General features: G+C 42.1%; 1 protein-coding gene across 1 annotated transcript in view; it reads right to left on the bottom strand.

Annotated features, from left to right (window-relative positions):
* Positions 1 to 1,085: 1,085 nt before the first annotated feature.
* Positions 1,086 to 13,150, bottom strand: part of LOC117879501 (elongation factor 2-like) — a 31,866-nt gene continuing 19,801 nt past the window's right edge. Inside the window, exons 8-15 of the mRNA XM_034774736.1 lie at positions 12,159 to 12,297; positions 9,685 to 9,880; positions 9,123 to 9,381; positions 8,251 to 8,358; positions 6,417 to 6,770; positions 5,672 to 5,854; positions 3,904 to 4,036; positions 1,086 to 1,419 (exon numbers count right to left, since the gene is read on the bottom strand). Coding sequence (XP_034630627.1) covers positions 1,226 to 1,419; positions 3,904 to 4,036; positions 5,672 to 5,854; positions 6,417 to 6,770; positions 8,251 to 8,358; positions 9,123 to 9,381; positions 9,685 to 9,880; positions 12,159 to 12,297 — 1,566 coding nt within the window. The 3' untranslated portion in view covers positions 1,086 to 1,225. The remainder of the gene's footprint in view (positions 1,420 to 3,903; positions 4,037 to 5,671; positions 5,855 to 6,416; positions 6,771 to 8,250; positions 8,359 to 9,122; positions 9,382 to 9,684; positions 9,881 to 12,158; positions 12,298 to 13,150) is intronic.

Below are 13,150 nucleotides of genomic sequence, written 5' to 3'. Positions count from 1 at the left end.
ACAAACTATAGCTGGCTACAAAGTTCTAATACCATACAGCTGTACATACAGCAGCGACTAGCTAAGACATTTGTGGACGGTTCCTAACAGACTGCTTTGACATGTCAGTCATACCAACCCTTCTGGTAGAAAGTTTATATTGAATATTTTGAGTACTCTAGGGAACAGAGTTCATAGTGTTGGAGAACATGCTGAATTGGGCAGCCTAGGGTACCCTTATTTCACCCATGCACTAGGGGGAGAAAGGGGAACATTTAAGGCTTTGTACTTCAGCATGTTTTTGCTTCATAGCAAGATTGATGTATATTGAGTTTATTAGTGTAAAAAATGTATGGAGAAAAGTAAGAGTGCTTCCATTTAGCTTCCACTATAAAAGAACCTGGTTTTTTTTCTTCCTGCTTTGAGTGGAACTGAACTGAACATAGCCAGATACTGTTCAGCTGCTAGAGGAAAGTAGTTTCTATCACTGTTTTAAAAAAAAAAAAAAGTTCCCTACCACTATTACCTACTCTAATGGGTAGAGAAAATAGTGGTAGAGAAAAGCCCAATGAGCCTCACCCCCACAAACTGATGATCACTATTATTTGGAGGAGCTCTGGAGAAGGTGTCCCCCTAACACCTTTTTAGTTACATTATTTAACTCTTTCAGAAACTGGAACAGGCTAGTAAGAAATTGTGGGTTGTTTTTTCTAATTGTCTACTTCAGTTTCCCTAATACCAAAACAGATAATCTAGATTCATTCAGAACTTTAATCTTGTGTTAAAAGGCTTGGTTTCTAAGATCACTTTCACTATATCTTTAAGAACATGTAGGTTTTCAAAGGGGTATGTGAAATAGATTATTAGCTTTAAGGGGACTAAGAAGAAAAACCTAAATTTAGTTAAAAATTCTTGCATAATTCTATAGTAAAACGGCTGCCTCCACTGTTTTCTATATCAGGACAGTTGTGAAACCGACTACATGTTAATGGAGAGAATCTCTTTTAAAAGAACTTCAGGCCGTTAGTTCCCACTTACCTACACTTTTCACAAAGGTAACTACAGAGTGGCCTGCTTACAAAAATAACCCCTCTAATCAGTCAGTGTAACTTTTTTTTAATAATTTTATTTTTTTTGGCAATGAACATGATCTAACTGCAATATGCTGGATTGTTTGTTTGTATTCAATGATGTTCTCAAAGCTTCCTGGTTTTGAGGAAATGTAACATATAAGCAGAGAAGGTGGTTACAACTTATCTAAGAAGTCGTCCAGAGGTGGAATACCCTCCTTCAAGCCTTTGCGCTTGCGTATTTCAGCCACAATTTGCCCAAGACGAGAAGTTGCATCATAAGGATCTCCAGCCAAAAGTTGCCAATGATCAAAGATACATTGCGGAAAAGCTTGACCACCAGTGTTGGACCTCAAGTCAGCAGTGAAACCTGGTGGGGGGAAGGAAGCAAAGTCAGCCAGTCATACCTGCTGTGTCTAGGCAGAGTTGGAAGCCCTACTGTGCATTGAATAGTTTTTGCTAGAATGGCACAGTTGAGTGAGATTCTTGAGGTGTGCGTTTTGCTCTAGAGCAGAGCACCCAGAGAGAAAACAGTGTGAACTCCAGTTACTGTACAAGAGAGAACCTCTCCTTTCTAGCTGTGTAAACACCGAGATGCTAAGCTCAACGTGGGTAAGAGCATGATTAAAAAAAAAAAAAGCACTAAATAATTAAAATAGCCAGTGTTGTATTGTAATCCCCCCCATTGTCCACTGTTTAATTCTTAGAACATCAGTGACCATCACACAAGGCACCTCTAATCCTTCCTTCACACCTACCGCTCCTGCTCCCGCTCCTAATGCAATCTGTTGCTCTGTGCTGGTTTCTTAGTGGAAAGCAAAAGCAATGAAACCAGAAAAAAGGTTGGGGGATAGGGTGGAGCAGTCCTATCTTGACCTTCCTTTCCAACAGCCAGAAAGCATTGTAGGGTTCAGTACTGTATGCATGTGCTTTCCCAACTGCAACCTCTAGGAAACTGACCAGGCTGATGCCTGAAGTTTACCATTTTGTTTTTTTCCAGGTTTCTAACTGAACACATTAACCTCTTATTCACCTAATTGTAATTACAACTGAACTGCTAGTAACAGTATTGCAATGGCTAACTCCTAGGCACCCCCCTTCCTGGGGGAATCTCAGACTCTACTTAGGCACCTGTATTCATTGTACAATGCACAAGGGAGACGTAAGCACTGCAGAAGCCAGCAAGCTGAATGGGGAGCTGCCTAAATTAGCCATGAGTGAAATGCCAAGAAGAGCGGGTGGACGGGGGAGAGGAGACCCACTCCATTACAACCAGGGTACTCACCTGGGCTGAGGGGTGAGTCAGGTTCAGGCCCTGCTGGGGACTTGAACTTTACTCCCTCATGACAGATGAGAGTACCCTGACCCCTGGGTTATTGTGCATTCTGGACCCACACACTTGTCTCATGGAGGGGGCCCAAACCCACAGCTGTGCCTATACTATCAGGCCCTATGGGGAGATAGGTGGAAGACAACTAACATGAGAAACTGCAGGATTTCAGCAAAAGCTGTGGTCCCAGTGTCAGGAGTGCTGCTGGCTTTTGTGCATGCCCATCAGCAGAAACTTAGGTGGCAGCTGAATGGCAGACACACCTAAATGATGGACTTAAGTACCTTTGTGGATCTTGCCCTTTTTCCCTAGATGAGCAATTCTTATGCATCAGAACTACTTCGGATGTAAGTATGTTTATTAAAAAAGGATGACTGACTTTTTCACCTTTCCCTCTTCACAAAACTACTACTGCTTCCTTCCCCCCCCCCCCCCCCCCCCCCGCTGCAGCAATTCAGCTACGTGACTAGCTCCTTATTAACTGCGATATCAGTACTCCTGGAAATGGAACTTAGTATGAGCTATAGGGAAAATATCAGTTTTTTGAACATCTTCAGTTCATCAGCTGAGAATGACAAGCCGTACCTATACCAAGGAAATCTAGGTGCAACTGTTTCGGCATTTGGGTTTCAACAAGATGCTCTGGTTTAAATTATGACTCAAGGTACAGAATAATCTGCAACCTACACAGTGTATCCTATCATTAGAAAAAGTTCAAATGTCTAATTGCAAATAGCACCTTCCAAACAGGAAACAAAGAAACCCATGTAATGTCTGTCTGAATCTCCAGAGAAACAAATAGTTCTGATGTGTGAATTGCCTTATTCTTACAATGTTAACTCTGAAACCTAAAGATGATCCTTTAAATACTCATTTCATATGGATAATTTCAGCAGAACTATCCAGTTAATATGCTTCTCACAACAGCTAACTGTCTCAGACTATGTCAAAAGCCCATCTATTATCTTGTCCCCCTGCTCTACAGCTGGCAAAGCCTCCAGCTTCACTACTGAACACATCCCCACTGCCAAAGGGCAGTTTCAGTTTAAAAAAAAAAAAACAAAAACCTGAAAACTGACAAGTTATGGGCAGTGACGGAAAGGGATATAATAAGTTAATCAGTAAGGCTATATAGATTGTATTATTCATTTAAAACATCAGGCTACCTCCTGGGCTGTGGTACACTGGTGTAGCTCTGCGTTACACACAAGTTTGCTACAGCATAAGAGGGGCCTTAGGTCCTGCTTTTAATAAATATCTTTAGTGACAGAAGTAGTGTCCTGGTCACTCTGGAATGTCCTCAGCTGGGAAGAGTAAGTTGCATGTGTCCGCACAGGGTGCCAAGAAGTTATTAAAGCCTAGCGGAGAAGGTGGTTGAAGATGCAAAAAACAGCAGGAAGGAAGTCAGATGTAAGCATTCCCATTTCATTAACTCCCAGCCACTTTGGTGGAAGTCTTCCCCCACCTCCAGACCTACTTAAGGAAGGTACAAGGAGTTGGCTAAAGACAATTTGGCAGCCTTACCAAAAGACTCATTTACAGGTAGATAAGCCTTGACCACAAACATCGGGGTTCCTGCCACTTGGAATTCGTCAAAGACATGACCCCGTTTCCTGTTCAGCACACCATAGATACCACCAACCACTTGTTCGGGGCACTATGAAGAAAAATGTTACTAAGTTACATACAGATAGCCGTGGCTTGGTCATTGAACATAGCAGCACTAAACTTAGCACCAGACAATCCCTTTGGATTCTTCTCCTACCCTGGAACCACCTCTCTGTGTGCCTGCTTCCCTCCTCCAAATCTCTCCAAGGCGCTTCTTCCCCAGTCTCAGGTTGTACAATTCCCAGCACGTCATTTGTGTCTACAATAGACTGGACTGCTGCATATGTTGGTGCCACACTGTCCAAAGGTTGTAGTGTTCAGTAAAGAACTGCTGCTCACTTTTTGCCCCAGAATAATAATTCTCTACATCTTTTAGTGAAAGGGCAGATCAGTGATAGGCAGGACTCCCATCATTTGTCTAAAACTAAGTGCACACTAAGGTAAACATGTAAATTGAATTATGTAAAAGAGAGCTTGACACACACTGATAACGCTATGTTAAAACAGTCAAGGTACTACTACAGGTGCTAAAAAGAACGGCTTTGCAGCAGTAGCCACTGCAAGCAGATCCAATTCTTCACTGCGATGCCCTCACTTGGCCGGGGGGATTGTGGGAAAGTGAAGGGATTCAAGCAACTCTACTGATAGTGTTTTCTGGCAGGGGATTTTTACCAGTACACATTTCTAAATGATGGCAGGCATTGAACTTGAGGGTTTTTTTTGTTTTTGTTTTTAAGGCAACCCAGTGTGTGTTTTGCTGTAACAAGTAATACATACTTTTAATACAAATAGAAATTTCCTGAGGTCTTGTATTTACCAAACAAAGTAATTTGAACCCTTCCTCCTCTTCCCCCCCCCCCCAAATAAAAGCGAAGTCAGCGGAAGGCTTGGTCTACACTACAGCGTTAGGTTGACATGAGGTAGCTTACGTCAACCTAACTATGTCAGTATCTGTGCTACAGCCTTGCTCCCACCGATGTATATGCCCTACTATACTGACATAACTCCACCTCCATGAGAGGCTTAGTGCTTAGGGTCGATGTAGACACTGTGTTCCTTACATCAAAGTTGTGAAATTGATAAGAAAGCCAGCTCCCAGCTGGGCTGCTGCCTGATCTCAGCTCCCAGCCTCCCAACGCTGCCCCTCTTCAGTTGGTGGAAGTGCTCCTGGTGACTGCGGTGGCTATACAGGTTGACTTAAGATCACAGTGTAGACATGCCCTTACAGAGTAGGTCAAAACTCTAGAAAAAACTGCTGTTTAAGTATACAGAGACATATTTAGAACTAGAGCTGCTTATACTGCCCTCTTTTCTGCTCTGGTTTAGGTCCTCAGGACACTTGCAGGGAGACCCTCTTTTTTCAAGGGTTCAGTTACCCCTGTTTTCTCTTGAATGTCCTTAGTAATAAAGGACAGAAGAGAAAGGCAGAACAAGTTCTTAGTTTCCCTGAGTGGCACTGGCAGTTCATGAAGAACAGTGTGATTTAACGCAATGCATGTAGCTGTCACTGCTCAAACTCGACCCTGTTCCAAACACACAAAACTCAAACTCTACCATCTTCAGAACACAGGACCAATTTCTAAAAAAAAAAAAAAACACAGCAAGTGCAACATTCTTAACCCAGAAACAATATTTGTACAATGATATTCCTTTCGTGTCTCCACTACATCACCCTCTGACATACCTGGATCTCCAGGAGATAGATGGGCTCCATAAGTCTGGGCTGTGCTGTCAGAGCAGAGGCACACAGGACACTCCTGGCAGTGGGAAGTATTTGCGCACCACCACGGTGGATCGCATCAGCATGCAGAGTAACATCATGGATATCAAAACGAACGCCCCTCATGTTCTCCCCACACAACACACCCTGCAAGAGAGTCAATGGCCTTTTACAGAATTGAAAGGAAAATGGTGGATTTGATACTGTAACTTTTTACTACTTTGAACGTTTTTACAGATATGGGAGTTCACTTGGAAATCTATTTGACCATGTGCTTACACTGACACCTTGACCTTCAACTTAGAGTCATAAACACTCCTTTTGGTAGTGAGCAGATACCCTGAAGGAACAGAAGAACTATTCATTGCAACGTGGAAATGCAAGTTTTAAGAACACAGACGTTTTCACAACAAAGCTGCACTTGGAATCAAAGTTCAACCACTCGTAGACTGCAAACTATTTAATATTTGGGTGGAGGAATTCCAGGCATTTACAGTCACTAGAAATCTTCCATCTAAATAGAGTTTCAATTTTTTTTTGTTCTTTGCTGAAACTGTTCATAGTTTTGTGTAATTTCCTAACAGTTCTAATAAACAAGTTGTCTTTTCCTAAAGGTTACATATATATTCTATCACTAGATAAAAAGGTGTTTGGATAATGTGAGCAATATTTAATAATATCCTGCATGTAAACTATTATTCATACTTACTTCCTTTGTTGCCCACTGGAAGCCAGCAACAACACTGTCTTTGATTTCATTTAGGTACTGGACACCCTTGGTGATGTCAACCAAGATATTTGGACCAGTTCCATCAGGTCCAAAGCACCAGATCTTACGAACTTCAGACACATCCCACTCATATTTCTCTGCCAGGTAATGGGCACGCTGCTTCATTTCTTGACGGGAACTGACTTCTCCTTTGTCTATGTCCTCTGCCAAGCCATCAGGGAAGGGCCGAGCTTTCATATACAGCCTGTTGTGTTTATTGGCAGATTTGGACAAGCACATCTGGCTCGACTCTTCACTGACAGTTTCACGATAAGATACAACTGGGTCTGATTTCTGTGAGGTAGCAAATAAATTCCAATAAAATTGTAATAGTGAACGTCCAACATTTTACACTAAAATTACAAAAGGAACCTACTATGTCCCGTCATTCCCACATTTGTATTGTTTACCCTTTTTATAACAAAGTTCTAAAGCATTTCTTTGCCTTAGGCAGCAGGTTTTATTTTGTACTCCTGGGGGAATTCTATGCCATTGCACATACACAGTAATCATATCCGGCGCAGATTCCGCCCCCCCCGAAAATACATTCTGCCCAAGAAGTGCTGCAGTTCTGCCTTTCGACCACCAGAGGCTGCTGTGGTGCCAGAACACCTGACTGACCCGCAGAAACAGCGTTCATCACAGCAGCCTGCCTGTGGAACCAGGTTCAGAGGCAGAGATGGGCACATGGGGCTGTTGGAGGGGTTGTCACAGACTGAGGCTCAGAAGGGCTAGTGGCGGGGGGGGGGGGGGAAGACAGACTGGGGCACGGGCTCAGACAGCATTGAGCCAGGGGCTGGATGGGAGGGTGACTCCAGGGCCACATGGCGATAGGGGCAGATGTGTCTGACTGAATGGGAGAGGCTCGAGGTCAGCTGGAGTCTGCATGGGGGAGGCCTCCCTACTCTCTAACAATCCCCTTCTCCCCAAAAAGCAACTTCCATACTTTTCCCACCCACACCCAACAGTCCTCCAGGATTCATTCCCAGGCTCCTTCCCTCTGCCTCAGCTCCTTCATTACCCCTGGCTCCCCCAAGCCTTTGCACTGTTTCTGAGGGGTACAGGAAATACGTTTCTGTATAGTAGTTTAAATGAATTACCCAAAGTTTTGTATTAATATGCCTAGTAAGGAATCTTATTTGTCAAAAAAACATTTCCTGAATCTTTTTTTTTTTTTTTTTTTTTTTGTCTGTATTGTTACAGACATACTTGCTGACAGGTATTTTGAAATAAATTATCAAAATAATTGAAACTGGTGTGATTATATTGTGTTATTTTGACAAATAAAATATGCAGAATTTTAAAATATTGGGCACAGAATTTTTAATTTTTTGTCACAGAACACCCCCCAGGAGTAATTTTGTTCAAGGCAGACTTTAAAGCCAATTTCATTCACTAGTACAAGTGTTCCCTGACACAGACTACAGACTGCTAATTTCATTGAGACAATAAAATGCAGCAGAAGAACTGCGCTGTATTGACAAGTAGGATTATTATCTTCTGATTCCAAGATTTTCTGTGAAAAAAAACTCAGGACTTATAAATATGGAAAATATCCAGTGAGAAGGAATCCTAGTAACAGAAATATTTTTCCACGGCCAAATACGTTTCTTAGTGCAAATGAAGATGTCTGTGAAATTAGTATGGTATTTTCAAAGAAGCCTTAGGAAGTTAGGTGCCCAATTTGCATCAAATACCCTTTGAAAATCCCATCCTTAATGTGTAATCATATTCTGTACATTGCAGATATAAACACAAAAGAAGCCTTTTATACCTTGATTGGAATGCAAGCATGATCTTCTTCCAGATCTTTAAGGCAAATTTCTAGATGCAGCTCACCAGCTCCAGCAATGATGTGCTCACCCGACTCTTCAATAATACACTAGAACATGAAATACTAGTTGTGTAAGAGTAAAAAAATTATTTCTTAAATTAATTTAAATCAGAACATTCCACAAGCATTTTCTGTTAGATTAATCTGTGATTGATTTTTTCTAAAATTGCTTAGTAATGGCTGTTATTGTGGAGATTAACCAAATATCATTACATTTATGAAGTGCCTTTCATCCCAAGGATTTAACAATGAATCACCTTACCCACCAGTGAAATGTTGCAGGTGGTCTAACATCATACAGCAAAACTACACAGTAGCTTATGATAGGAAGTGAAGAGCGCTCCATAACATTGGAACTGTATATGGAATTCAGGCAGGCAGGCAGGCAGAAACTGCCCACACTAATTTAGCCAGACACTAAGACTAATACCATTCCCACATTCCCACACTTGGAAAATCTGTAATGACAAGTAGTCAGGATCTCGGTTTTACAATCTCATCTGAAAGATAAGCAACTCCCAACATCATGCTGGGACATTGTTTCAATACTAAATCAAAGGGAAGAGTGCTGCCTAATGAATAACCAATACTACTCATTGCAAAACCTGGGTTTTCCTTAGAGACTTCCTATCCAAGTTCTGACTAGGCCCATCCCTGCTTAGCTTGTTGAGTTTCAAATGATTACAACGTAAGTGGTATGGCTGCAGATTCTAAACATCAGATTATGAAAGTCTCTTTCTGAATAAAGTCTGAGTACTTCACGGCAAACCAGCAACTCTAAAACTAACACTCACCTGAACACTAACACTCACCTGAACCATGGGATCAGACTTGGCCAGACGCCTTAGACCTTCAACTAGTTTTGGTAGATCAGCAGGGTTTTTAGCTTCAACAGCAACACGTACAACGGGGCTAACACTAAATTTCATCACTCGCATGTTGTGCGCATGCTCAAAGGTGGTAATTGTACCCGTCTTCACCAAAAACTGGTCAACACCAACTAGACCAACAATGTTGCCACAGGGTACTTCCTCAATGGGCTCAACATAACGACCCATCATCAAAATGGTTCTATAAAGACAGAGATTGGGTAACAATCCTTAAATAGCTGTTGAAACGATGCCTTTTTATACCTAAAAGGCAGTTATAGAAACTTCCTTGTTTGCCTGCATTCCTTCTGGTACTCATTTTCTGTTATGTAAGCCAAAAAAAAAAAAAAAATACAAATTTGGTATTTTAATAGAAAAAAGTAAACAATCCTCCTTTACTTAGGTTCCCAAAAATAGGCTTTGCAAGCATCTTGACCTTTTTTTTTTTTTTTTTTTTTTGCATGCATGCATTCTTCTTCAACAGAAGCAAACTATTTCCATCTACCTTTGAATAGATCTTAGGTAGAGATCTTCCTTCTTGCCAGGTGTGTAGTTTGGTCCCATGATTCGAACTTTCTGTCCAGTGGAAACAATACCAGAGAAGACTCTTCCAAAGGCATAGAAACGTCCCTTATCAGTTGTGGGGACCATTTTGGAGATGTACATCATCAAAGGGCCCTTGGGATCACAGTTTTTGACACCTACAGTAAAACAATGCATTTCAATGAGGCTTCAAAATCTGTTTAAAACTAGGCCTAACACTTTACTGAGCATTTCCTTCCCCTTCCACTTTATAAACCTTGTTTTTCATATGGTACCCATTATTGTGAATGCCTTCCAAAATTAAATATGCCTAAAGTTATAATTAACAGCTCTCCTACTTTCCAGTCCAGAGGGCACAGGTCTGTGTATGTGTGTGGCAGGTGTATAGTGTGTATTTGCTCTTTAGGCACGGTGGTTTGTGGTCAACGTTATGTCTTCCATATGTGAGTTCCAGAATTCGGCCAATCATCAATAAATCTCTGTCTCCTGCAAGCACAAGTTTTACTTTTTTGGTTGCAAGTTCCATTGCTCCAGTAGAACACACACGTTATGGAAAGCCAAGATCACAGAGTGAGGTGGTTCCTCATGTAACTTGGCCTACTTGGATGTAGATCCTGAAGAGGAGGGCAAAAGCTTTGATTTTGACTCACCAGGAACCAAAGCAGCACACTGTGCACTGAAGTCACATGTTGCCAGTGGTCTGTTACAGAGGAGATTGCCTGCCATTAGTGACCAACTGATTTGTTTTTAAAGAGGTCACCTGTTTCAGACCTAGGTACAGAGAGTTTCAGAAATCAAGTCTGGAGGTCATGAATGCCTGGTTCACTACGGCTAAGTCCAGATCCAACAGGAGGCCGCGCAATCTTCTTGCCAAATCTAGATGGTTGTTGGATCCATATTTATTTGGGTTTCTAAAAGCAGTGAAATGTCAGGTGGACACTGAAGCTGCAGACTGTCTTCGTGACCTAAGAGAAGAAGCTATCAATGAAGGGCAATATTATAGAGACGATGAGTTCTGCACAGTGCCTCCTTCTCCCTACCAGCATCATTTCAGTCTTACCCAGGTTCAGCCTCAGCCATTTACTCTTTATCCAGTTGCTGATCTCAGCTAAGCCTTTGGAAGCTGGGAGATGGCACCATTTGCCTCTGATGTAATGGTAATGCACAATTTCCCTTAGTGGATTCATACAGATGTTGAACAAGATGGAGGTGATGATAGTTTAATATGGGACTCCACATAAGGAGTTTGGAAGTGGAGGAGCAGGTGCCCATCATGATTCTCCAGGTATGGTCTGATACAAATAACCAAGACATCTCAGCATGATGGGGTAGTCTGCCCCATTATGCATGCTGAGGCCTACAGATCAACCCATCCCCATCATCTGTTGTGGCCTTCTAAGATTTTAGGAGGTCTGATACAAGGACCCTCGGATATATTGGTAGAGAGAAAGTGGTTCTGGGAATTAGTGTTGGGAGGACATACCATTACCGTTTCTTTAAGGGACCACAAGCGTTGCCGAGTGGGTGGGACAAGGCTCTCATCTCTCCCAGCCAATTGGAATGATCTTTAGGAAGGGGATCAGCATATATACTGCCTCGTTCACAGCAGAAGGCCTGCCTGATGAATCTGAGGACTAATTGGGGAAAAGGAGCAGCTGGGTAAGGCCCTACAGCTGGCTTAAGCTACCACCACAGCTCCAAGAGGGGAGCTGGGGAACTCCTCATTGGGAGAAACCATGTGAAGTACAAACCCAGTTCCAGGAAAGAGCGCCTCCTGAACAGAGGCAAGAAAACCTATCAAGACTCTTATATGGAGCCAGAGTGGGCATAAATTCCAGCAACTAAAGAAGTGATTTAATAGATCAGAACTCCACAAAGTGGGTACGTGCTCTGAACTAATCCAGCCTGGGTAACCGAGCGGGTGCTGTGAACAGCGTACTTGCACAGCCCCCTAACACGTCATGTCTCTGGGGTGGGACAGCAGGATTCCATATTTGATAATAACCAATGCTGCAGTGATATACTTGCTGTTGTGTTGCTTCATGCTGTACATCCAAGGGTTAGTGCACACCGTCCTCCAACTCATCCCACCCATGTATTCTCAGAGACTGAATTAAAGACCATCCAGCAGATAAGGAGTTACAGTGAATTGTGCAGCAGCATGAAAACATTCAATTATTATTACTGAACAATTGCATTGTGGTAGTACTTAAGAGACCTCAACCGGTTGGGAGCCCCATCGTACAAACACAGAGTAATGGAACAAATTAAATTTAAAAAAGGCCAGCACAATGTAATAACTAACTCTGAGCCAGATTTATGTGGCTTGTCACCTAGTCAGTTTTACTCCACGGGTTGGGGATAACAACATATTTTTAATCTTTGCTATGGGCATTGTGTAGTTAGTGTTGCAAAGTCAAAGAGCAGCCTCCTTACCCATAGCAGCTTCATCGTCAGGTGGCCCCTCATACAGAAGTTCACAGCGATATTTCTGTGCCGTTACAGGGGAAGGAAGGTGCATGGTGATCATCTGAAGCAAGGCATCTCCAGCAGGCAGCCAGTGGCGCATCACAGCCTGAGAAACACAAAAGTTGCATCCTCACTGAAACTAGATTTGAGATGATAAACATAACAACTGACCCCAGAAATAACGAATGCCCTTCTACACACTATCCAAAAACAGAGTTGGGGCAAAAACCAGGACAACTAATCAAAGCTCTTCTGGGACCATTTAAAAGTTCAAAAGACTTTAATCTATCTAAGCAGTTATTCCACTCATTGCCTGTTTTTTTTTCTTTTTTAATGAAAACCTTCACATTCGAATTATTCAAATGGAGCATTCTGAAAACTCAGTTTTTTCCAAACTGGTGCACTACATTTCAGGAGGAAGCTATGCTTTGGGCCACCTTAAACTCTGAAGCTGTGAATGGAAGCAGCAGTTTTAAGGTTTATTGACAAACCATTAGTATAACTGTACATTTTCTATGTGTAGTTTTGCCATCAAATTTAACTAATCAGTTGCGGAAAATTGTAGAAAGGACACCCAATTACACCATTATTCATGACATTTCTATGAGTTATTAATTCTGTGCTCTACAATAGTAATTGCAGTTCTTTGTGACGGCTGGCTCTGCACATCCACACCACCCACCTGCCTTTCCCTCTTCCATGGAGTCTTATACCCTTAAGGACTCTGGGGTTTAGCAGAAGAACTGAGATAAAGCTTCTTACAGCCTCTGCTCTGAACACTGAGTGCTGCAAAACGGTACCTGTGAGGTCCCAATAGTCACTGCTTTTCTAGACATTTCCCAAAGCTCATCCCATACGTGGGAACATGCAGAGGCAATTTTGAAAAAGTTAAAATACACACACACACACATATATGTTGCATTAGCAGTTTTCTTCAGTTATTTATTTATTGCTTATCT

Source organism: Trachemys scripta, chromosome 6, assembly GCF_013100865.1.
Source record: "Trachemys scripta elegans isolate TJP31775 chromosome 6, CAS_Tse_1.0, whole genome shotgun sequence".
NCBI classification, from domain to species: Eukaryota; Metazoa; Chordata; order Testudines; family Emydidae; genus Trachemys; species Trachemys scripta.
This window is presented reverse-complemented; position numbering and strand designations above follow the sequence as displayed.